Consider the following 24,117-nt stretch of genomic DNA (forward strand, 5'->3'; position numbering starts at 1 on the left):
CTCTTCAGGCACCAAGGCCGCCAAGATGGCGCGGAAGGCGCAGGCGAGGTCACCTAGCGAGGGAGCATTCCGCCAACCGCACAAGGAGCCCCGCTTCCGCCTTTCATTTCCCTTCCAGTGCCGTACTTTGGAGGCCCCGCCCCCTGGGCCCCGCCCACACCCTGGAGGGTGGTCGGTGCCAGAACATGGGCGGGGCAAGACGGGTCCAGCGTCCTGCGCGTCAGTGGTCTTGGCATAAGCTGGTAGGTTAGAGACTGAGTAGCCGGGCGGAGAGTCAAGATGGCTGCGCTGTTTAGGCGAAGCTGCGGGGTGAGAGGAAGAGCAGGGCTCGGCGCGGGTGGGAAATGGAGGTTGTGGTGTTTGGCGAGGGGGACCTGGACCGGAAATAGGTGTGGCGGGGGTGTGTGTGGGAAGCGGTGATAAGAAAGGAGTCCGCTTCGGGGCGCCTTAGCCCTCCTTACCCCACCTCTGGCAATAGCCTGGATTCCGGACCCTGACTTTCACGCCCACCCCCTCCTCTCGTTGTGGGACAGAATGCTTCCTGCGTTTTCACTTTCCTCTGTCCCCTCGGCAACTGCCCCCGATATAGGCGGCGTCCACTTTTCAGAATATCGCTTTTCTTTCCCTGGCCCGAGAACCTTCCAAAGGTTTTCCGGAGGAATCCCATCCTATCTCGAAGTAAACCCATCTCTGAATTGGCCGGTGCCTCAGAATTACAGCCCTGCCTAACTAACTAACTAGTTTTTGCTAAACTAGTATGTCTTGGGGAAAACTCTCTACTGGCTTTTTATCCCCAGTCTAAGAAGGTAATATAGTAAATTTCATTCTGCAATTGGTGTATACTACAACAGCGGTCCCCAACCTTTTTTCGCACAAGGGACCGGTTTCATGGAAGACGAATTTTTTCCATGGGGGTGGGGGGGTGGTTCACGCAGTAATGCGAGTGATGGGGGGGGATGGTTCAGGCGGTAATGCGAGCGATGCGGAGCCCAGGTGAAGATTCGTTCGCTAGCCCCCACGCACCTCCTGTTGTGCGTCCTGGTTCCTAACAGGCTGCGGCCCGGTATCCTGCGGACCCGGGGCTTGGGGACCCCTGTACTACAAAGTGCAGCCTGCGAAGTCACGGGGAAGAGGAAAACGGAGCAGCTGCTCATTAGGATACTTAATAAGTTTAATATGCTTTTGGTTTCGTAATATGGAGGGAGACGCCTCCACGTTGTGTACTTAAAAAAAAGAGGAAAGTAAATCATACGGCAGAATTTTCTTTGAAGCTTGTTTGTATATTCTAGTGTTGTCTCACAGATTTTAAATTGTCTCAGTCACTAAATATATTTTGCTAACTTTATTATTTATATAGTCACACAAGACTACCATTTAAATGTCATTTATAATTAAGAACGTTATGCCCTGTACCAAAATAGTAGCAGATTTAGAATTTAGAGTAATTCTAATGGATTTTTGCCCAATATTTGTCATTGTTATGCAGGTTAATGGACTCTGAAGGCAGAGATTGGGGGATTTAAAAAATGATTTTAAACTGACACCAGAAAAAAAGAGGGATTTATTTCTCGATCTCTCAAAAAAAGGAAATAGAAAAACCTGATCCAGAAAACTTATACCCCTGTATCTCTTCTTTGACACTCCCATAAAACTAAGACTCTAATTCCTAAGAAATATGCAAAAGTCTTTTATTATATCTGTGCTGTTATTGCAGAGTTAATGCTTGATTAAAGTTGCTGCCTTTTGGAGGTTTGGAATTCCATTGTTCTGAGCAGAGAGCTCAAAGTAGTAACCAATATTTATATAGCATTAGGCTTCCAAGATATTATCTTATTTTAATCATCTCAGCAATTACCCAATAAGATTAGCCTCATTTCCAGGTTTGAAAAGTTAATTAACAGGGCTTTGGGCATTGTTCTCTGGCTGTAGCTACCTTTGTACTTTGTTTTACGTAACATGTTTTCCTGAAAAATCATATGTAAACTTTTTGTAAATTATTTTAGATATACTAATAATTACCTATTTAAAGTCTCTCAGCAGACCATTTTACCTGTATTGTGAGGTCTAATTTTGTGCAGTGCTGTCTAAACACACATTTAGAAGAGTCAAGGTTTTTGGTCTTATTTTTGTGGGTTTTTTTTTTTTTTTCCTTTATGGAATCTAATAACCAATTAGGATACTTAAATTGAAAGAGCAGTATAGCAAGGTGGTTGATGGCATGAGTTCATGATAGTAAATGTTAGAATAATAATCTTGGTTCCTAATAGTAAGTAGAGTGACCTTGGCCAATTTTACTTGACCTTTCTGAGCCTCAGTTTCTTCATATGCAAAATAAGAATAAAAATAGTTCCTTAATCTTAGGGTTGACCGAAAGATTCAGTGCATTCATACGTGGAATGTGACTAAAGAAGAATAGGTTTGGTCTATGATGACTGGACAATGAGTATCAGAGAAACCATGTTTTACTTCCGAAATAAAATCAATGAAAATTGCAAAGGAGATGTGAATTTTTGTACTCTATTTTTTCAAAATTGTACTATAAAGTATGTTATCACTTTGAAAGGGTTATTTAAATTAAGATATTTGACAGTCTTCATTGTCACTTTAAATGTAGATAATTCTGTTTACAAGTTTAAGTTGTCATCTGCAAAGTGGACACTTTCTTTACACAGATTTTGAAAAACATAAGCAAGTTCAGTTCTTGATCTTTTAGTATACTGTTGAGTTTCTCTTTTCTTTCAATGTCTAGCTTACTAGAATTTAGTTCCATCAAATTTCTTGAAGTGTAAATTGTGTAATTTTGGCTGTCCTTAAACATTTACTTAGGAATTCCAGTATGATTTCCAGTTTGATAACTTTAATAAATGCAAGTGGTTACTTTTTGTGTACATTGAACTGTTGTGAGTATAAAAATGGACTGCAAAGGAATAATATCTGCTTATATTTTTTATATATCTTTTTGAAGAAATATGCATATATTTCAGGCATTAAGACAAGTAGTATATTTATGGTTTAGAATAGGGTTGACAAACTGTTTTGTAAAGAGACAGTAAATATTTTTGGCTTTGTGGACCATATGGTTTCACAACTCTGCTGTGAAAGCAGCAATAGACAATATGGTATGGCTGTGTTCCAACAGAATTTTATTTACAAAACTGGTGGGTACCATAGTGTGCTTACCCTTGGCTTAGAATATTCTAAGAATACTTACAGACAACAGCAGAAAATATAGAAAATTGTTTTAGGCTAATTTGTTTTGTTAAATAAAGTGAGGTATCTTAGAAAATGGGATCCTCCAAGGGGAAGATTCCCAGAGGCATTCCTGGGAGGCTCACCAGAGACAGGGTATCAAAGTTGATGGACTAGGCAACTCTTGAATGTATGGTACCATCCTATTGTTGTCCCACCCCCCTCCCTGTTCCAACTCCCCAATCACAAATGTTCTAGAACTTGTAGGTGAGATTTCTCGAATAGTGGTTCTAAGTCTACCACTACTCCTGATTGGTATTTGTCTTGGAAACACTCCATGTTAGTAGTGCAAATACTACTGATCAGTTTTAGTTGCATTGCATTTTTTTAAAATTTAATTTTATTTATTTATTTTTTATACAGCAGGTTCTTATTAGTTATCTATTTCATACATATTAGTGTATACATGTCAATCCCAATCTCCCAATTCATCCCACCCACCCCCCACAACGTTCCCCCCTTGGTGTCCATACGTTTGTTCTCTACATCTGTGTCTCTATTTCTGCCTTGCAAACAGGTTCATCTGTACCATTTTTCTAGGTTCTACATATATGTGTTAATATACGATATTTGTTTTTCTCTTTCTGACTTACTTCACTCTGTATGACAGTGTCTAGGTCCATCCATGTCTCTACAAATGACCCAATTTCGTTCCTTTTTATGGCCGAGTAATATTCCATTGTATATATGTACCACATCTTTATCCATTCGTCTGTCAGTGGGCATTTAGGTTGCTTCCATGACCTGGCTATTGTAAATAGTGCTGCAGTGAACATTGGGGTGCATGTGTCTTTTTGAATTATTGTTTTCTCTGGCTGTGTGCCCAGCAGTGGGATTGCTGGGTCATATGGTAATTCTATTTTTAGTTTTTTTAAGGAACCTCCATACTGCTCTCCATAGTGGCTGTATCAATTTGCATTCCCCTAGGAGTGCAAGAGGGTTCTCTTTTCTCCACACCCTCTCCAGCATTTGTTTTTTGTAGATTTTCTAATGATTCCCATTCTAACGGGTGTGCCATTCTAACGGGTGTGAGGTGATACCTCATTGTAGTTTTGATTTGCATTTCTCTAATAATTAGAGATGTTGAGCAGCTTTTCATGTGCCTCTTGGCCATGTGTATGTCTTCTTTGGAGAAATGTCTATTTAGGTCTTCTGCCCATTTTTGGATTGGGTTGTTTGTTTTTTTAATATTGAGCTGCATGAGCTGTTTATATATTTTGGAGATTAATCCTTTGCCTGTTGATTCATTTGCAAATATTTTCTCCCATTCTGAGGGTTGTCTTTTCATCTTGTTTATAGTTTCCTTTGCTGTGCAAAAGCTTTTAAGTTCCATTAGGTCCCATTTGTTTATTTTCGTTTTTATTTCCATTACTCTAGGAGGAGGGTCAAAAAAGATCTTGCTGTGATTTATGTCAGAGTGTTCTTCCTGTGTTTTCCTCTAAGAGTTTTATAGTGTCCAGTCTTACATTTAGGTCTTTAATCCATTTTGAATTTATTTTTCTGTAGGGTGTTAGGGAGCATTCTAATTTCATTCTTCTACATGTAGCTGTCCAGTTTTCCCAGCACCACTTACTGAAGAGACTGTCTTTTCTCCATTGTATATCCTTGCCTCCTTTGTCATAGATTAGTTGACCATATTTGTGTGGGTTTATCTCTGGGCTTTCTGTCCTGTTCCATTGATCTATATTTCTGTTTTTGTGCCAGTACCACATTGTCTTGATTACTGGAGCTTTGTAGTATAGTCTGAAGTCAGGGAGTCTGATTCCTCCAGCTCCGTTTTTTTTCCCTCAAGATTACTTTGGCTCTTCGGGGTCTTTTGTGTCTCCGTACAAATTTTAAGATTTTTGTTCTAGTTCTGTAAAAAATGCCATTGCTAATTTGATAGGGATTGCATTGAATCTGTAGATTGCTTTGGGTAGTAGAGTTATTTTCACCATATTGATTCTTCCAATCTAAGAACACGGTATACCTCTCCATCTGTTTGCATCATCTTTGATTTCTTTCATCAGTGTCTTATAGTTTTCCGAGTACAGATCTTTTACCTCCTTAGGTAGGTTTATTCTTAGGTATTTTATTCTTTTTGTTGCAGTGGTTAATGGGATTCTTTCCTTAATTTCTCTTTCTGATCTTTTGTTGTTAGTATATAGGAATGCAAGAGATTTCTGTGCATTAATTTTGTATCCTGCAACTTTACTGAATTCATTGATTAGCTCTAGTAGTTTTCTGGTGGCATTTTAAGGATTATCTATTTATAGTATCATGTCATCTGCAAACAGTGACAGTTTTACTTCTTCTTTTTTGATTTGTATTCCTTTTGTTTCTTTTTCTTCTCTGCTTGCTGTGGCTAGGACTTCCAAAACTATGTTGAATAAGAGTGGAGAGAGTGGATATCCTTGTCTTTTTCCTGATCTTTGAGGAAATGCTTTCAGTTTTTCACCATTGAGAATGATGTTTGCTGTGGGTTTGTCATATATGGCCTTTATTATGTTGAGGTAGTTTCCCTCTGTGCCCACTTTCTGGAGAGTTTTTGTCATAAATGGGTGTTGAATTTTGTCAAAAGCTTTTTCTGCATCTATGGAGATGATCATATGGTTTTTATTCTTCAGTTTGTTAATATGGTGTATCACATTGATTGATTTGCGTATATTGAAGAATCTTTGCATCCCTGGGATAAATCCCACTTGATCATGGTGTATGACTCTTTTAATGTGTTCTTGGATTCTGTTTGCTAGTATTTTGTTGAGGATTTTTGCATCTATATTCATCAGTGATATTGGTCTGCAATTTTCTTTTTTTGTAGTATCTTTGTCTGGTTTTGGTATCAGGGTGATGGTGGCCTCGTAGAATGAGTTTGGGAGTGTTCCTTCCTCTGCAATTTTTTGGAAGTGTTTGAGAGGGATGGTTGTTAGCTCGTCTCTAAATGTTTGCTAGAATTCGTCTGTGAAACCATCTGGTCCTGGATGTTTGTTTGTTGGAAGATTTTTAATCACAGTTTCAATTTCATTACTTGTGATTGGTCTGTTCATATTTTCTATTTCTTCCTGGTTCAGTCTTAGAAGGTTATACCTTTCAAAGAATTTGTCCTTGTCTTCCAGGTTGTCCATTTTATTGGCATAGAGTTTTTTGTAGTAGTCTCTTATGTTGCTTTGTATTTCTGCGGTGTCTGTTGTAACTTCTCCTTTTTCATTTCTAATTTTATTGATTTGAGTCCTCTCGCTCTTTTTCTTGATGAGTCTGGCTAAAGGTTTATCAATTTTGTTTGTCTTCTCAAAGAGCCAGCTTTTCGTTTTATTGATCTTTGGTATTGTTTTCTTTGTTTCTATTTCATTTATTTCTGCTCTGATCTTTATGATTTCTTTCCTTCTACTAACTTTGGGTTTTGTTTGTTCTTCTTTAGTTTCTTTAGATGTAAAGTTAGATTGTTTATTTGAAATTTTTCTTGTTTCTTGAGGTAGGATTGCATTGCTATAAACTTCCCTCTTAAAACTGCTTTTGCTGCATCCCATAGGTTTTGGTTCGTCCTGTGTTCATTGTCATTTGTCTCTAGGTATTTTTTGATTTCCTCTTTGATTTCTTCAGTGATCTCTTGGTTATTTAGTAATGTATTGTTTAGCCTCCATGTGTTTGTGTTTTTTACTTTTTTTTTTCCGTGTAATTTATTTCTAATCTCATAGCGTTGTGGTCGGAAAAGATGCTTGATATGATTTCAGTTTTCTTAAATTTACCGGGGCTTGATTTGTGACCCAAGTTGTGATCTGTCCTGGAGAATGTTCCATGTGCACTTGAGAAGAAAGTGTAATCTGCTGTTTTCAGATGGTCCTATAAATATCAATTAAATTTATCTGGTCTATTGTGTCTTTTAAGTCTGTGTTTCCTTATTAATTTTCTGGATGATCTGTCCATTGGTGTAAGTGAGGTGTTGAAGTCCCCACTACTATTGTGTTACTGTCGATTTCCTCTTTTATAGCTGTTAGCATTTGCTTTATGTATTGAGGTGCTCCTATGTTGGGTCCATATATATTTATAATTGTTGTATCTTCTTCTTGGATTGATCCCTTGATCATTATGTAGTGTCCTTCCTTGTCTCTTGTAACATTCTTTATTTTAAAGTCCATTTTATCTGATATGAGTGTTGCTACTCCAGCTTTCTTTTGATTCCCATTTGCATGGAATATCTTTTTCTATCCCCTCACTTTCAGTCTGTATGCGTCCCTAGTTCTGAAGTGGGTCTCTTGCAGACAGCATATACATGGGCCTTGTTTTTGTATCCATTCAACGAGCCTGTGTCTTTTGGTTGGAGCATTAAATCCATTCACATTTAAGGTGATTATCGAAATGTATGTTCCTATTGCCATTTTCTTAATTGCTTTGTGTTTGTTTTTGTAGGACCTTTTCTTTTCTGTGTTTCCCACTTAGAGAAGTTCCTTTAGCATTTGTTGTAGAGCTGGTTTGGTGGTGCTGAATTCTCTTAGCTTTTGCTTGTCTGTAAAGCTTTTGATTTCACCGTTGAATCTGAATGAGATCCTTGCTAGGTAGAGTAATCTTGGTTATAGGTGCTTCCCTTTCATCACTTTAAATATATCGTGCCACTCCCTTTTGGCTTGTAGAGTTTCTGCTAAGAAATCAGCTGTTAAGTTTATGGGAGTTCCTTTGTATATTGTTTGTCGTTTTTCCCTTGTTCCTTTCAATAATTTTTCTTTGTCTTTAATTTTTGTCAGTTTGATTACTGTGTGTCTCCGCGTGTTTCTGCTTGGGTTTATCCTGCCTGGGACTTGGATGCTTCCTGGACTTAGGTGGCTATTTCCTGGACTCGGGTGGCTTCCTGGACTTGGGTGGCTATTTCCTATCCCATGTTAGGGAAGTTTTCGACTATAATCTCTTCAAATATTTTCTCGGGTCCTTTCTCTCTCTTCTTCTGGGACCCCTATAATGTGAATGTTGTTGCGTTTAATGTTTTCCCAGAGGTCTCTTAGGCTGTCTTCATTTCTTCTCATTCTTTTTTTTAATTCTTTCCGCTGCAGTGAATTCCACCATTCTGTCTTCCAGGTCACTTATCCATTCTTCTGCCTCAGTTATTCTGCTATTGATTCCTTCTAGTGTATTTTTCATTTCAGTTATTGTATTGTTCATCTCTGTTTATTCTTTAATTCTTCTAGGTGTTTGTTAAATATTTCTTGCATCTTCTTGATCTTTGCCGCCATTCTTTTTCCGAGGTCCTGGATCATCTTCACTATCATTATTCTGAATTCTTTTTCTGGAAGGTTGCCTATCTCCACTTCATTTAGTTGTTTTTCTGGGGTTTTGTCTTGTTCTTCCATCTGGTACATAGTCTTATGCCTTTGCATTTTGTCTTTCTGTGAATGTGGTTTTCGTTCCACAGGCTACAGAATTGTAGTTCTTCTTGCTTTTGCTGTCTGCCCTCTGGTGGATGAGGCTATCTAAGAGGCTTGTGCCAGCTTTCTGATGGGAGGGACTGGTGGTGGGTAGAGCTGGTTGTTTCTCTGATGGGCAGAGCTCAGTAAAACTTTATTCCACTTGTCTGCTGATGGGTGTGGCTGAGTTCCCTCCCTGTTGGTTGTTTGGCCTGAGGCGACTCAGCACTGGCGCCTACCTGGCTCTTTGGTGGGGCTAATGGCAACTCCAGGAGGGCTCACACCAAGGAGTACTTCCCAGAACTGCTGCCAGTGTCCTTGTCCCTGTGCTGAGCCACAGCCACCCCCCACGTCTGCAGGAGACCCTCCAACACTAGCAGGTAGGTCTGGTTCAGTCTCCTATGGGATCACTGCTCCTTCCCTGGGTCCTGATGTGCACACTACTTTGTGCCCTCCAAGAGTGGAGTCTCTGTTTCACCCAGTCCTATTGAAATCCTGCAATCAAATCCCGCTAGCCTTCAAAGTCTGATTCTCTGGGAATTGCTCTGCTTGTTGCTAGACCCCCAGGTTGAGAAGCCTGACCTGGGGCTCAAAACCTTCACTCCAGTGGGTGGACTTCTGTGGTATAATTGTTGTCCAATTTGTGAGTCACCCACCCAGTGGTTATGGGATTTGATTTTATTGTGCTTGTGTCCCTCCTCCCATCTTATTGCGGCTTCTCCTTTGTCTTTGGTAGTGGGGTATCTTTTTTGGTGAGTTCCAGTGTCTTTCTGTTGATGATTGTTCAGCAGTTAGTTGTGATTCCGGTGCTCTCGCAAGAGGGAGTGAGTGCACATCCTTCTACTCCGCCATCTTGAGCCAATCTCTCCACATTGCATTTTTTTAAAAAAGAATTTCCTTTATGATAGGTGTTCAATATCTGATAATTGGCTTAATACAGAAGTCAAATTATGGTTGAGGGCATTTAAGTAATGACTTAAGCTGTGTTCTTGAATATGGTCAAAGAAGCTGTTCTACTCACTTGTGTTGTCAGTATTCTATTTGACTCATGTTTAATTTATCAAATTTATTGTAATAAAATTGGTCTTTGCAGGTACTGAGAAGTCTTTCTCGCTTTGACTGGAGATCACAACATACGAAAGCTGTCCAACACCGTGAACCTGGATCAGGGTTTAGTTTTGGTATATGTTCTGTGTTTTTATTTTAAACTTTTGTTTGTTGTATGTATGCAGCTTTTTATATGTATTTATCTGGAATATGTTTGTAAACAAACTTAGTAATGTCCGTCAGTGAATAGAACCAATCACCATCCACACATTGTTCACAGTTAGTCATACCCATTCTTCCTGATCTTGTTTTCTTCTCCAGCATAATACCCTATACATAAATCTGTATTAGCAGCATACATATGTATTTCTGCCATTTTTCTTAAGTATATATCCCCAAATAAATAACAAGTTCACTGCTACATATGACTAGTCTTCAACTTAGAAATGAATGCAACAAATACTTCTTAAACACTTATTAGATACAAAGTGCTAGGTGCCTGCTAATAAGCTGAGCCTGTTTTGTCCATAATATATCTGAACTGCAGTTTGGTGCTAGTAGATGTGGTTCTCAGTTTTGGGATCAGGGAGCCATGTGGTGTCGGAGGGAAAAGGAATAAGATTTTGCTTCCCCTTTCTCTCTAAAATGAAGACCCCCACCCAGGCAAAAAATTTGAAAAATAATCCCTTTCTTCAGCATCCTTTGCCCCCTATAGTGCTTCTTGCTTCAAAATTATTACCTTTCCTCTAGTTAAAAACCCATTATCTCAGTTCACTTGGTCTCAGAAAATAGTTAAAAGGCAGCTGAGATAATTAACTCACACCCAGGTAGAAATAACAAACTCAAAACTCCCTAGGGTTATCATTTTTGGTTTTTATTTTATTTTTTAAGATTGTTAGCATCTTTATAAAGTTTTTTTTAACAGAATTAAGTGAAAATTTTGAAACAGCATGAGGATAGCAGTTTGGGACACTGGATCTTATTTTCTTATTGAGATGTTAGCATAGGTTTGGTATGGTTGCTCTTTAGTTTCAGTTTGTCATGTACAGATTCATACTCAATAGTAAGAGACTAGCAGGAGAAATCTATGGTGGTTTGCCGACTGACAGAAGATGAGATAGATATAAGTGTTTAGGAGGGAGATTGTGGAGCTCAAGAAAAGGAATAAGGATAACACCTATGACCAGTTGCACCTGGTTGTTTAGCTATAAAATGGGGATAATATCTACAACACAGGATTTATTTGAAGATTAAATTATATGACATATGTGAAGTCCTAGCACATAGTAACTGGATCAAAGTAGGTTCCCAAATAATACGTAATAGATCCTTGCCTTCCCTCCCCTTTACCCACTCACAATTTTGATACGAATTGGCCCCAATTTTAGAAGTGAAGTTGTGATGTAGAGAACACTAGACTGAAACGCTAAGTATAGTTTTATTGCTAATTCATTGTAAGACTCTGGGGCTATCGTTTCCTCAGTCTGGGCTTTTGTTTCCTTATTTATACAATGAGAGATTCAACACCGAATTTCTAATGTCTTTTACATTTTATTTCATACATCCCTATAGAAATGATTACTATACTCCTAAACATTCTTGCTCATTCTTGCCTTTCTGCCTTTTTTCTCATTCTTCTTGCCTGAAATACCCTATATCTTTTAAAAATTTTACCTGTCCTTTGATAGTATGGATTTTAAAAAGTATGGTGGTAATTGGCTTCTGTCCTCGGTCTAGTCACCGTATTCACTTCATTAATTTGAGAAGCTTTCCCACCACTTTTGCCAGTTGCTTTGTGCTAATTTATAAACTTAAATTATCTGAGTCTAAAGGAGGAGTAAAATTGAAATTATGATATTAGTATTATATGATATTTTGGAACAAGTTTTATTGGTTTATGGTCACTGGTCATGTCTTACCTCCCTAATTAGATTGATTCTTGAGATCAGGGCATTGTCATATGTATTAGTTTTATTTCAGTGTTAGTCAACATTTGATGAGTCTGCTTTGGAACTAATAATAAGTAAGAAAAATTGTTTTTATCTTAACACTTGGAAGAGGAAAACTCAAGTTTATATCTGTTACTCATTTGTAAAAGCTAGAAATCTTACCTACCTTTTTGGCATGAGTATTGATATAGATTTATTCATATAGCACAGTGAAATCTTGATTAGTCTGAAGGCACACTGTAGTCTGACTTTCTTGTTATCAAGGTTTAAAGTCTCCATTATAAATATAAATTTCCACATACTTAACTTCATTTCCCTCAACTCATTGTCCTATTTTAATGTTTTCTAAATAACTTTCCCTTAGCGTTCACTGAACAGCAGAAAGAATTTCAAGCTACTGCTCGTAAATTTGCCAGGGAGGAAATAATCCCAGTTGCTGCAGAATATGATAAGACTGGCGAGGTAGGTTTATGCATTTTAAGGAGAGAAAAATCTTTGACATATTTTACAAGATTTTAAATATAAACAGATTTTAAATATAACTGGCTTTTATCTTTATTATTATTTTTTTCTTTCAGTATCCTGTCCCACTAATTAAAAGAGCCTGGGAACTTGGTTTATTGAATACACACATTCCAGAAAGTTGTGGTAAGCTTTCTTTACATTTTTAATCCCAGAATGCCTATGTACAAGAAGAATTTTGAAATTCTATTCAGTCATTCTTTCAGATATTTGTTGCCATTAAATGGCTTTCTACCTTTGTGCCCCTGTTCAGACTTCAGTATTTGTCAGCTTTTAGAAGCCTTGTACTCAACACTTAGAGGCATTCTTCCTTCTTTATAACTGATTCCGATGTTAACTTGATCCTAATCCTTGGTAACTTCTCTCTCTACAGTTAGTTGATTTGTTGCATTTTAATTCTACCTTTGATTTTACATTTTATTGAGACTTTCCTTTCACTCCTTTCGTCAGTCAAAAGTTTAAAATTTTAGCAGAGTTGAATCAAGTTTTTACAAAATCAAGCTGAAACAGGAAGACAGGTCCAGATTACAAATAGTAAGAGAATTTTTTAAAATTTTAAAACTTATTTTAGAGAAGTATACTTTGTTACTGTACTAGCCAGAAAACTTTTAGTTTCTAGTGTTAGAGATACTGTATTTGCAAATTTACTGTTAAAATCAATTAGGTTATATTGGAAGTAATTTGAATAGTTCACCCTTATTTCTGTTGAGGTGTGCTATATATTATAATGGACTCTTAAAACATTTTGATACTGTAGGAGGTCTTGGACTTGGAACTTTTGATAGCTGTCTAATTACTGAAGAAATGGCTTATGGATGTACAGGGGTTCAGACTGCTATTGAAGGAAATTCTCTGGGGGTAAGTTACCTAGAAAATGAATTGCTTAACTGAGCTGTTGTTAATGAAATAGTACTGCTAAGTTAGGTTAGCTGGTGGAACACAGTTTTCTTTAAAAAGGAACACAAGATTCTGCAGTGAAGCCTGGAGTTCTTTTCCATGAGTTGATCATTCTGGCTGTTGTCTTTAGTACTCGGAGTCCTAGCTGTCTCTGTGGGGAAACTGTACACTTTGGCTGTGGCTTCAGTGGCAATTCTTAGGTAAGGGCATTCAGGAGAAGGATTGGGATGGCTTGCTGCCACTGCTGGCAATGCTGAAATTTAATGAGTAATTCTTAGGACACCTGATCATATATACCATGTCATTTATTGTAAATTTAATTCTTTTTTGTTTGTTTGTTTATTTTTGGCTGCATTGGGTCTTCGTTGCTGCGTGCAGGCTTTCTCTAGTTGCGGCGAGTGGGGGCTACTCTTCGTTGCAGTGCGCGGGCTTCTCATTGCGTGGCTTCTCTTGTTGCAGAGCACGGGCTCTAGGCATGTGGGCTTCAGTAGTTGTGGTGCACGGGCTCAGTAGTTGTGACTCGCGGGCTGTAGAGCACAGAGTCAGTAGTTGTGGCACACGGGCTTAGTTGCTCCGCGGCATGTCGGATCTTCCTGGACCAGGGCTCGAACCCGTGTCCCCTGCATTGGCAGGCGGATTCTTAACCACTGTGCCACCAGGGAAGTCCGTAAATTTAATTCTCTACTTGCGCATCTTACTACAGTAGATTTTTATATATTATGTTACCAACAAGTCCTATATAACTTTGTTTTATGAAAATACTTGGATTAATAGATTTATATCCTCGTGGTTTTAGCTCTCTAACTTAGAGGCAGAATAAAGGCCAATTCTTTGGACTTACCCTTGGGGGAAAATAGTTCTCATGTTTTGAATTAAGTATTTCAATTTACATACCTAATTTTAAAATATCTTGCTTTTTTAATATCACTTTTCTTTGGTTGATAGCAAATGCCTGTTATTATTGCTGGAAATGATCAACAACAAAAGAAATATTTGGGGAGACTGACTGAGGAGCCAATGATGTGTGTGAGTATGTGTAGCTGCTGCTTTATTTCACATTTAAAGAAGTGAATAAGTGTGCTCTTTTTCCTTTTCAGTCTGTACGTATACACTGGGCTACAGCACATTAAGGCAAAAGCAACATATTTAGGTACAATGATCTTTCTGGGATGCCAGAAAGTGTCATAAAATAATCCTCTTGCTTATTTCCAGAAGAAAGATACCTAATTATAATGTTTCTGGGATGCTGGAAAAGTACCATAACAATCCTCTAGCTTATTTCCAGGAGAGTAATAGCTACTTAATGGAGCACTCCGGAGCTCTAGAACTGAGCGGTTGTGTCAGGAAGTTCAGATGGAATACATGACAGTAGGTGTTTGAACTAGTAGTTTCTTGAACTAATAAGAAATTAATATGACTGAAAAGATAACAGTTTGTTTGTTGAATGACTGAGTGACTTCAGGAGGATATTTATAGATTTTATTTAATTTTCTGAGAACTACTCAACGGATTTTTAAATTGGAATTTATTTTGGCCATGCCGTGCAGCATGCGGGATCTTACTTCCCCAACCGGGAATCAAATCTGTGCCCCTTGCAGTGGAAGCGCAGAGTCTTAACCACTGGACTGCCAGGGAAGTCCCTAAATTGGATTTTTTTATGAAAGATATTCTTATACATTTTACACACATGCATGCTGCAGTTCTATTCTGAAAGTGACTTTACATAGGATTTTTCTTTCTTTTGTTTATTAGTCAAACAGATTTCAGTCTAGGGTGTGATTATGTTACCAAAATATAGTAAGTTGTTATCATTTTGAGCTAACTGTGAGAATTGGTCTGAAAGAGTACAAAGTAGTATTTGAAAATAAATGTTTTTTATTTATTTCAGGTACCTAAATTTCAGGTAAACTAATGAAGACATTTATATGTATTTCCTACTTAGTTGTCAATTTGTTTCAACAGGTGAGAGTTACTTAGTAGGCTAATTCTCAATATTGTCTAAGAATTGTGTGAAACATCCAGATTCTTTTCTTATAATGTATATAATATTAGAAATAGGCTAAAAAATTGTAGCATAGAGATGCTTTGGAGAACCTAACTTATACACTGATATGAATATTTGTAATTATCTTACTGTTTATAAATAGGTATTTCTAAAATATCAGAGTCTTTAAAAGTAGTTCAAGTATTTTAGTCTGTATGTGTCCCTAGGTCTGAAGTGGGTCTCTTGTAGACAGCATATATACGGGTCTTGTTTTTGTATCCATTCAGCCAGTCTGTGTCTTTTGGTGGGAGCATTTAATCCATTTACATTTAAGGTAATTATCGATATGTATGTTCCTATTCCCATTTTCTTAAATGTTTTGGGTTTGTTATTGTAGGTGTTTTCCTTCTCTTGTGTTTCTTGCCTAGAGAAGTTCCTTTAGCATTTGTTGTAAAGCTGGTTTGGTGGTGCTGAACTCTCTCAGCTTTTGCTTGTCTGTAAAGGTTTTAATTTCTCCATCAAATCTGAATGAGATCCTTGCTGGGTAGAGTAATCTTGGTTGTAGGTTTTTCTCCTTCATCACTTTAAGTATATCCTGCCACTCCCTTCTGGCTTGCAGAGTTTCTGCTGAAAGATCAGCTGTTAACCTTATGGGGATTCCCTTGTGTGTTATTTGTTGTTTTTCCCTTGCTGCTTTTAATATGTTTTCTTTATATTTAATTTTTGATGGGTTGATTAATATGTGTCTTGGTGTGTTTCTCCTTGGATTTATCCTGTATGGGACTCTCTGTGCTTCCAGGACTTGATTAACTATTTCCTTTCCCATATTAGGGAAGTTTTCAACTATAATCTCTTCAAATATTTTCTCAGTTCCTTTCTTTTTCTCTTCTTCTTCTGGGACCCCTATAATTTGAATGTTGGTGCGTTTAATGTTGTCCCAGGGGTCTCTGAGACTGTCCTCAGTTCTTTTCATTCTTTTTTCTTTATTCTGCTCTGCAGTAGTTATTTCCACTATTTTATCTTCCAGGTCACTTACCCGTTCTTCTGCCTCAGTTATTCTGCTATTGATCCCTTCTAGAGTATTTTTAATTTCATTTATTGTGTTTTTCATCGTTGCTTGGTTCCTCTTTAGTTCTTCTACGTCCTTGTTAAATGTTTCTTGCATTTTGTCTATTCTATTTCCAAGATTTTGGATCATCTTTACTATCATTACTCTGAATTCTTTTTCAGGTAGACTACCTATTTCCTCTTCATTTGTTAGGTCTGGTGTGTTTTGACCCTGCTCCTTCATCTGCTGTGTGTTTTTCTGTCGTCTCATTTTGCTTATCTTACTGTGTTTGGGGTCTCCTTTTCACAGGCTGCAGGTTCGTAGTTCCCATTGTTTTTGGTATCTGTCCCCAGTGACTAAGGTTGGTTCAGTGGGTTGTGTAGGCTTCCTGGTGGAGGGGACTAGTGCCTGTGTTCTGGTGGATGAGGCTGGATCTTGTCTTTCTGGTGGGCACATCCACGTCTGGTTGTGTGATTTGGGGTGTCTGTTGCCTTATTGTGATTTTAGGCAGCCTCTCTGCTAATGGATGGGGCTGTGTTCCTGTCTTGCTAGTTGTTTGGCATAGGGTGTCCAGCACTGTAGTGTAGCTTGCTGGTCGTTGAGTGAAGCTGGGTCTTGATGTTGAGATGGAGATCTCTGAGAGATTTTCGCCATTTGGTATTACGTGGAGCTGGGAGGTCTCTTGTGGACCAGTGTCCTGAAGTTGGCTCTCCCACCTCAGAGGCACAGCCCTGATGCCTGGCTGGAGCACCAAGAGCCTTTCATCCACATGGCTCAGGTTAAAAGGGAGAAAAAATAGAAAGAAAGAAAGAGGATAAAATAAAATAAAGCTATTATAATAAAAAATAAGAAAAAAATTATTAAGAAAAAATTTATTAAGAAAAAAATTTTTTAATTTTTAAAAATAAATTTATTAATATTTTATAATAAAAAGTAAGAAAAAAATTAAGAAAAAAATTTATTAAGAACAAAAAATTTTAAATTTTTTACAATAAAAAAATAAGAAAAAAATTATTAAGAAAAAATTATTTTAATTTTTTAAAATAAAAAATAAGGAAAAAATTATTATGAAAAAATTTATTAAGAAAAAAAAATTTTTTTTAGTTAAAAAAAAAAAAAAGGAAACGGACAGACCGAACCCTAGGACAAATGGTGAAAGCAAAGCTATACAGACAAAATCTCACCCAGAAGCATACACATATACACTCACAAACAAAGGAAAAGGGGAGAAATTAATATATCCTGCTCCCAAAGTCCACCTCCTGAATTTGGGATGATTCGTTGTCTATTCAGGTATCCAACAGATGCAGGTACATCAAGTTGTTTGTGGAGTTTTAGTCCGCTGCTTCTGAGGCTGCTGGGAGAGATTTCCCTTTCTCTTCTTTGTTCGCACAGCTCCTGGGGTTCAGCTTTGGATTTGGACCTGCCTCTGCATGCAGGTTGCCTGAGGGCGTCTGTTCCCCGCCCAGACAGAACGGGGTTAAAGGAGCAGCTGCTTCGGGGGCTCTGGCTCACTCAGGCCGGGGGGAGGGAGGGGTACGGATGTGGGGCGAGCCTGCGGCGGCAGAGGCCAGCATGACGTTGCACCAGCCTGAGGCGCGCCGTGCATTCTCCCGGGGAAGTTGTCCCTGGATCACGTGACCCTGGCAGTGGCTGGCTGCACAGGCTCCTGGGAGGGGCGGTGTGGATAGTGACCTGTGCTCGCACACAGGCTTCTTGGTGGCGGCAGCAGCAGCCTTAGCATCTCATGCCCATCTCTGGGGTCCGCGCTGATAGCCGCGGCTCGCGCCTGCCTCTGGAGCTTGTTTAGGTGGCGCTCTGAATCCCCTCTCCTTGCACACCGCGAAACAAGAGGCAAGAAAAAGTCTCTTGCCTGTTTGGCAGCTGCAGACTTTTTCCCGGACTCCCTCCCGGCTAGCTGTGGTGCGCTAACCCCTTCAGGCTGTGTTCACGCCGCCAACCCCAGTCCTCTCCCTGGGATCCGACCGAAGCCCGAGCCTCAGCTCCCAGCCCCCGCCCGCCCCAGCGGGTGAGCAGACAAGCCTCTCGGGCTGGTGAGTGCTGCTCGGCACTGATCCTCTGTGCAGGAATCTCTCCGCTTTGCCCTCCACACCCCTGTTGCTGCGCTCTTCATCGTGGCTCTGAAGCTTCCCCCCTCTGCCACCTGCAGTCTCCGCCCGCGAACGGGCTTCCTAGTGTGTGGAAACCTTTCCTCCTTCACAGCTCCCTCCCACTGGTGCAGGTCCCGTCCCTATTCTTTTGTCTCTGGTATTTCTTTTTTCTTTTGCCCTACCCAAGTACGTGGGGAGTTTCTTGCCTTTTGGGAGGTCTGACGTCTTTTGCCAGCATTCAGTGGGTGTTCTGTAGGAGCAGTTCCACGTGTAGATATATTTCTAATGTATCTGTGGGAAGGAAGGTGATCTCCGTGTCTTACTCTTCCGCCATCTTGCCCAGACCCCCAGTTCAAGTATTTTAAACATTTCTTTGGCAGTTTTGTTATTAATATCTTAAGTATATGTAAAAATGCATTCACTCTAGTCCCTAAATTATTCTAACTTCTGAATTAATAAAGGTTTACTGTATATTTTCCCCCTTCTAGTGCATAATATTACTCAAATATGTATCTAGTGCAGTTGATGTACTCAAAATATGAAGCCAAGGGTGAAAATGAAAATAGTCAATAGGTATATTAATGAAAAATATTGATTAATTTCTACTGAGAGTCAGTTAACTCTCAATAATATTTATAAAATTATACTACATATAATGTCTTTTATTTAAACTTTTTGATACAGAAAAAGATGATAAGTTTTTGGATTTAATTTACAGTTACAGTGTTAGTGCATGTTCATAAGACTTAATCTGTTACCAGATCATGTGATCAGTTATACTCTTGCTGAGGAAAGTGAGTACAGAAATAAATCAGGGTGATACTATAATTATTTTTTAATACCACTTAGTGCAAAAACATTTTCTAAAAATCAAAACTAATTGTATTATTGCATATATATTACACATATAGTATTAAAATATCAATAATAAGTTAGAAACCATATTTCTTTTTCAAAGATTGGATTAAATCTTTTAAAAAGTATATACCTAAAATATATGCAGTATTAGACAACCAGAAACAAGTATTAGACTACTAGGACAAGCTTGTTATGGGCAAGACATTCAGTAAACTTACTTGTCCAAACATGGTCTAAGAACTCAGAAGTGTCTGAAAAAGCATAACAATGGTAAAGAAAACTCTTGTCATAAAACCATGCGTTTCCAGTAGAACTGAGAAGTAGCTGAAATGTAACTGAACACTGAACTTGGGGTCCCAAGACCTGGCTTCAAGCCATATAATAGCAATATGATCTTATATAGTTACTTAGCCTCAAAGTCTCTCCTGTATTTTCTTCTGTATTGTTATACACACCTATTTTGGTTGTATAACATCTAAAAAGGATATAGTAAAGATAAAACAAAATGCTTATGTTTTTATAAGAATATCTTCACATAGTGTCCCTTTTGCAAAAATATAGTAGAGAAATTTCTTTCATACCTAATGGCCAGGGGATACTTTGTTTTTCTTTAACTGCCATTCATTCATCCATTCATCTACTCAATATCTGAATTCCCTGCTATATGCCAGACTTCAGCTTATGGGCAGTTTACACTTGTAACTACAGTATAGTATTTTTATTGTTTTGGTAAGTAGGAAGCACAGAGCCAATTTTATAGTCCTCCATTAGTAATTATTTGAACCTCGAAGCATGTGTTGTAGTATATTATTCTTTCCGGTTTATCTTTATTTTCACTTCATTCCTGATTTTTTAAAAAACATGCATTATATGAACTACCTCCAGTCACTTTAGAGTGTAAGGCAAAAAAGAAAAAATTAGTAGAGAATGAATGCAGAATTGTTTAGTAAACTATACAAAGATAAGGTGGTGGTATCATCACTAATAAAGAAAAGTATAATGTTCTACTCATTCTTTTAAATATTTGAATACTGTGTACCAGGTGGACTTGGAATAAAACAGTGAATAAAACTGGGCTCCTGGGACTTCCCTGGTAGCACAGTGGTTAAGAATCTGCCTGCCAATGCAGGGGACACGGGTTTGAGCCCTGGTCCGGGAAGATCCCGCATGCCGCAGAGCAGCTAAGCCTGTGTGCCACAACTACTGAGCCCGCGTGCCACAACTACTGCAGCCCATGTGCCTAGGGCCTGTGCTCTGCAAGAAAGAGAAGCCACCGCAATGAGAAGCCCGCACACCGCAACAAAGAGTAGCCCCCGCTCGCTGCAACTGGAGGAAGCCTGTGCACAGCAACGAAGACCCAACGCAGCGTGCCACCCCAAAAAAATAAATCAAAAAAAACCCCACCACAACTAGGTTCCTGCTCATAAGTTAACCATCTGGTAGACCCTTAGATCCTTACCCAAAATGTATTATTCATAGAATTATAGAATTCATAGAATTTTGCAAATTAAGTAAATAATAAATTCTTCATAAATAAATAATTATGCATAAAAGAATTTTACTAATTTGCTTGACTTAAGAGAACAAGTTGCACTGGAAACAAAAGTGGCTTCTGCTGAAAAAGCATTATAAAATTAATTTTACTTACTAGGAAACAAATAAGACAAGAACAACTCTGAAGAACCAGTCATTTTGCATAGAAACACACAAACTCATACACTTCATAAGTTATAAAAACTATGCCCTGGGCTTCACTGGTGGCACATTGGTTAAGAATCCACCTGCCAACGCAGGGGACAGGAGTTTGAGCCGTGGTCCGGGAAGATCCCACATGCTGTGGAACAATTAAGCCCGTGTACCACAACTACTGAGCCTGCGCTCTCGAGCCTGCGAGCCACAACTACTGAAGCCCTCGTGCCTAGAGCCTGTGCTCCGCAACAAGAGAAGCCACCACAATGAAAAGCCCGCGCACTGCAGTGAAGAGTAGCCCCTGCTCGCGGCAACTAGACAAAGCCCGCGTGCAGCAACAAAGACCCAACACAGCCAAAAATAAGTAAAAATAAAATAAATTTATGAAAAAGTTTAAAAAAATAAAAACTATGCCTTATTATAAAACGGAGGAATGTCTAATAGCATATTTCAGAGGAAAAGGATTCCCAAAGTTACTTAAAATAAAATTTTGGTAAAGAGTTATCTTTTCTGGACAGTTCATTTGTATAATACTTTTTTTGTTGTGATGCTGAAAACATCTTTGAGCATCTAGGTAGAAGAGTAATGCAGTTAACCTACATGACACCTGAATCTCCTCTATAGCATACCTGTGAAAAGGCCATCTAGCTCATGTTTTCATGTCTAGGAGTCTCAACTTCCTGAAGCAGCTCCATTTGGGAGTGTCCCTGACTGTTAGAAAGCTCTTCTAGATTGCATGCTCCTGAGGGAAAGGATTGTGTCATTTCCTTTTATAATTTCACCACCTGATACCATAATAGGTGTTCAATAAGTTTGAATAATTTCACACTAGTTTTCTCCTATCAATTCAAATTCTCTCCCTTGGCTCTATAGCCCTTCAGGTATTTTAATATGGCTGTCATGTGGATCTTACCTTTTCTAAGCAAATTAGCCCCAATTTTTTCATCTTTTCTTCATACAACACAGTAAAGTCCCACCGCCTTCTTAGTAATCACTGACTCAAAAATATTATTATAGAGCTAAATATAGTACTCTAGGATGGTCTGATGAGTACAGAGGAGCATGGTTCCATCACTCTTATTTTAGATGCTTTTTTTTTTTTAATATCCCCTCCTGGCCTTGCCCCCACCGCCCACCTTCATTTTAAACTGGAGCTGATTCAAACCTGCTGCTCTTGGAAATAGGCCATCGGTTTAGTCTCCAACAGAAAGGTGATCTGCGAGGGGATGTGAGTGTGAGAGAGCAGGGCAATCAGAAAGAATGAGAAAATGAGACAAGGGAATGGAAAAGGTGAATAAACAGAGGACGATGAAGGAGGGAGAAAGACTGAAAGATTAAAATGTTGGGCTCAGTGGGGAGCTTGAAGAGAAGGGAGTTGCTGAAAGCCTCGAGTTGGAGCAAGTCCAGAGCTGATCCTTCTGGGCCCTGTTCTCTCTCACAGATCCAGAGGGTTGCAATAAAGATGCGTCTCTTTGAGATTTTCCAGGTCTCTTTCCCATAAATCTGTATTTTCTTCTTAATTAAGGTCTTCTGGACCAAAGGTGTCATCCAAGAATTGTGTAAGGAACACAAAGATAGGAAGAGGTAGATACTATTCTTTTGTAAATATAGCTTATAGCATTAGCACTGTTGATTTACATAAAGCTTACTCTTGACTTAAATTGTCAAATCAGTCTCCCCATCTCGTGTTAAGTTTTGGTATATTCACTGAGTAGTCTATTAAGTCTCCAGTTCCAGCCCTTATCTCTCCCCTGACCTTTACGCTCCTATATGAACTTATCTATTAGACATTTCTTCCTAGCTAGACTCAAATATCTTTCTTAAACGAAATGTGTCCCAAACCAAATTATTTTCTTCCCACTCTATAGTACTGCTTCTCTTCAAGATTATCCCTAATTGGAAGCTTCCTAAACTAAAAAATTGAGTCATCATAACATCCTCTTTAGCTCCCCAACATCCTGTTTAGTCATTGTGTCCTGTGGATTTCACACCACAATTCTAAACTTCATCGTATTTTCTTGCCTTATCTTGCTTCTTAGTTTAAGCTTTCTTTCTTGCATAATTTGTGTCCCTAACTCCAGTCTTATGTAGGTATTTATGCCACTTACTAGATCTGTGAACTTGGGAAAATTACTTAACCTCACTGTCTCAGTTTCCTTATTTATAAAATGTAGATACCTAGCACCTGTGTCATAAGGATTATTGTGAGGTTTAAATGAGTCAAGTATTTAGAACAGCACCTGGAAGATAGTAAACAGTTATTATTATTATCTTCCCTTAAATCTGTCCTTTATACTTCTGTAATAATAAACTATCTAAAATGTAAATCTATCACTTTCCTGCATTTACAAAAACATTGTGTTTCCATTTCATCAATAGCAGTGGTATCTAATATATTTTTTTTTAGTTTGTGTACCCGTTTTAGAATCTGACATCCTCAGAAAAATGCATATATATTCCTCACTTTTGCACACTAGGCTGCTCTGGATTTCCCTGAAGCCCAGGTTTTGTGGCACAATAGCAAGTGTCTGATAAACTTTTGTTGAATGCATAAAAGTCTGCTCTCCTTAGCATGGCATACACCTCAGCCTCCAGGACCAGGTCCCTGCCTGCCTTTTTAGCCTCTTTTCATGGCTTTCAGTTTCATACTTTACATTCCAGTACTGAACTGCTAGTACTTTGCCTTGTACAACTGCTGTTTCATTCTTCCATGCCTAGATCTGCTTGCCTCACTTATTTGTCCTTCAAGACTTACCTCCTTCAATGAGTATTACTTATTATTCTTCATCTTCCTTACCACTCATCACCTCCTACCCCCTACAGGTCTAAGTAGTCATTTCTAATGTCCCTATGTACCCTTAATACTTGGAATTAAAATTAACTGTTAAGGTTTCTCTCTTTGGACTATAAGTACCTTAAGGGTAAGGAACTTGTGTCTAGGCCTTGTATTCCCAGTACCTGTCACTCAGTAAACTTGAATGAACTTCAGCTACCCATTGCTTGCCTTCCACCACTCCCTTTATCCATTCTGCTTACATCTTGTCACACATCTGTTGAAGAGCCTTAAGAGGCTCCCCTTTTTCCACCAGATAAAATTTCAACTTCTTAGTGTAATATAAAGTGTTCTTTGTCATCTGTTCCCTTCCTTTCTTTCCAGACTAATTTCTACCATTCCCTTACATGCACAGAGTATAGATGTTACAGAATCTGGTACTTTTGTATCACAAACACTGGGTAACCCTGCTGCTTATCTTGGTATCATTCCATATGTATTACTTCTTCCTGGAATACACATTCCCCCTTTTCCTTACCCCCTAAGAATTCCTTTTCCTTTTTGAGACTTAATTTAAGCATCACCTCTGGGAAGCTTTCTGACACCCTAAAGCTAAGA

The 24,117-nt window shown here is 38.5% G+C and overlaps 1 protein-coding gene across 1 annotated transcript in view; it reads left to right on the forward strand.

Annotated features, from left to right (window-relative positions):
* The first annotated feature begins 207 nt into the window (after positions 1-207).
* The window catches only part of ACADM (acyl-CoA dehydrogenase medium chain), a 50,217-nt gene continuing 26,307 nt past the window's right edge, over positions 208-24,117 (forward strand). The window contains exons 1-6 of the mRNA XM_036823333.1: positions 208-309; positions 9,715-9,802; positions 11,982-12,079; positions 12,196-12,265; positions 12,897-12,997; positions 13,982-14,062. Of these exons, the coding sequence (XP_036679228.1) occupies positions 280-309; positions 9,715-9,802; positions 11,982-12,079; positions 12,196-12,265; positions 12,897-12,997; positions 13,982-14,062 (468 nt within the window). The 5' untranslated portion in view covers positions 208-279. The remainder of the gene's footprint in view (positions 310-9,714; positions 9,803-11,981; positions 12,080-12,195; positions 12,266-12,896; positions 12,998-13,981; positions 14,063-24,117) is intronic.

Source organism: Balaenoptera musculus, chromosome 1, assembly GCF_009873245.2.
Source record: "Balaenoptera musculus isolate JJ_BM4_2016_0621 chromosome 1, mBalMus1.pri.v3, whole genome shotgun sequence".
NCBI lineage: Eukaryota > Metazoa > Chordata > Mammalia > Artiodactyla > Balaenopteridae > Balaenoptera > Balaenoptera musculus.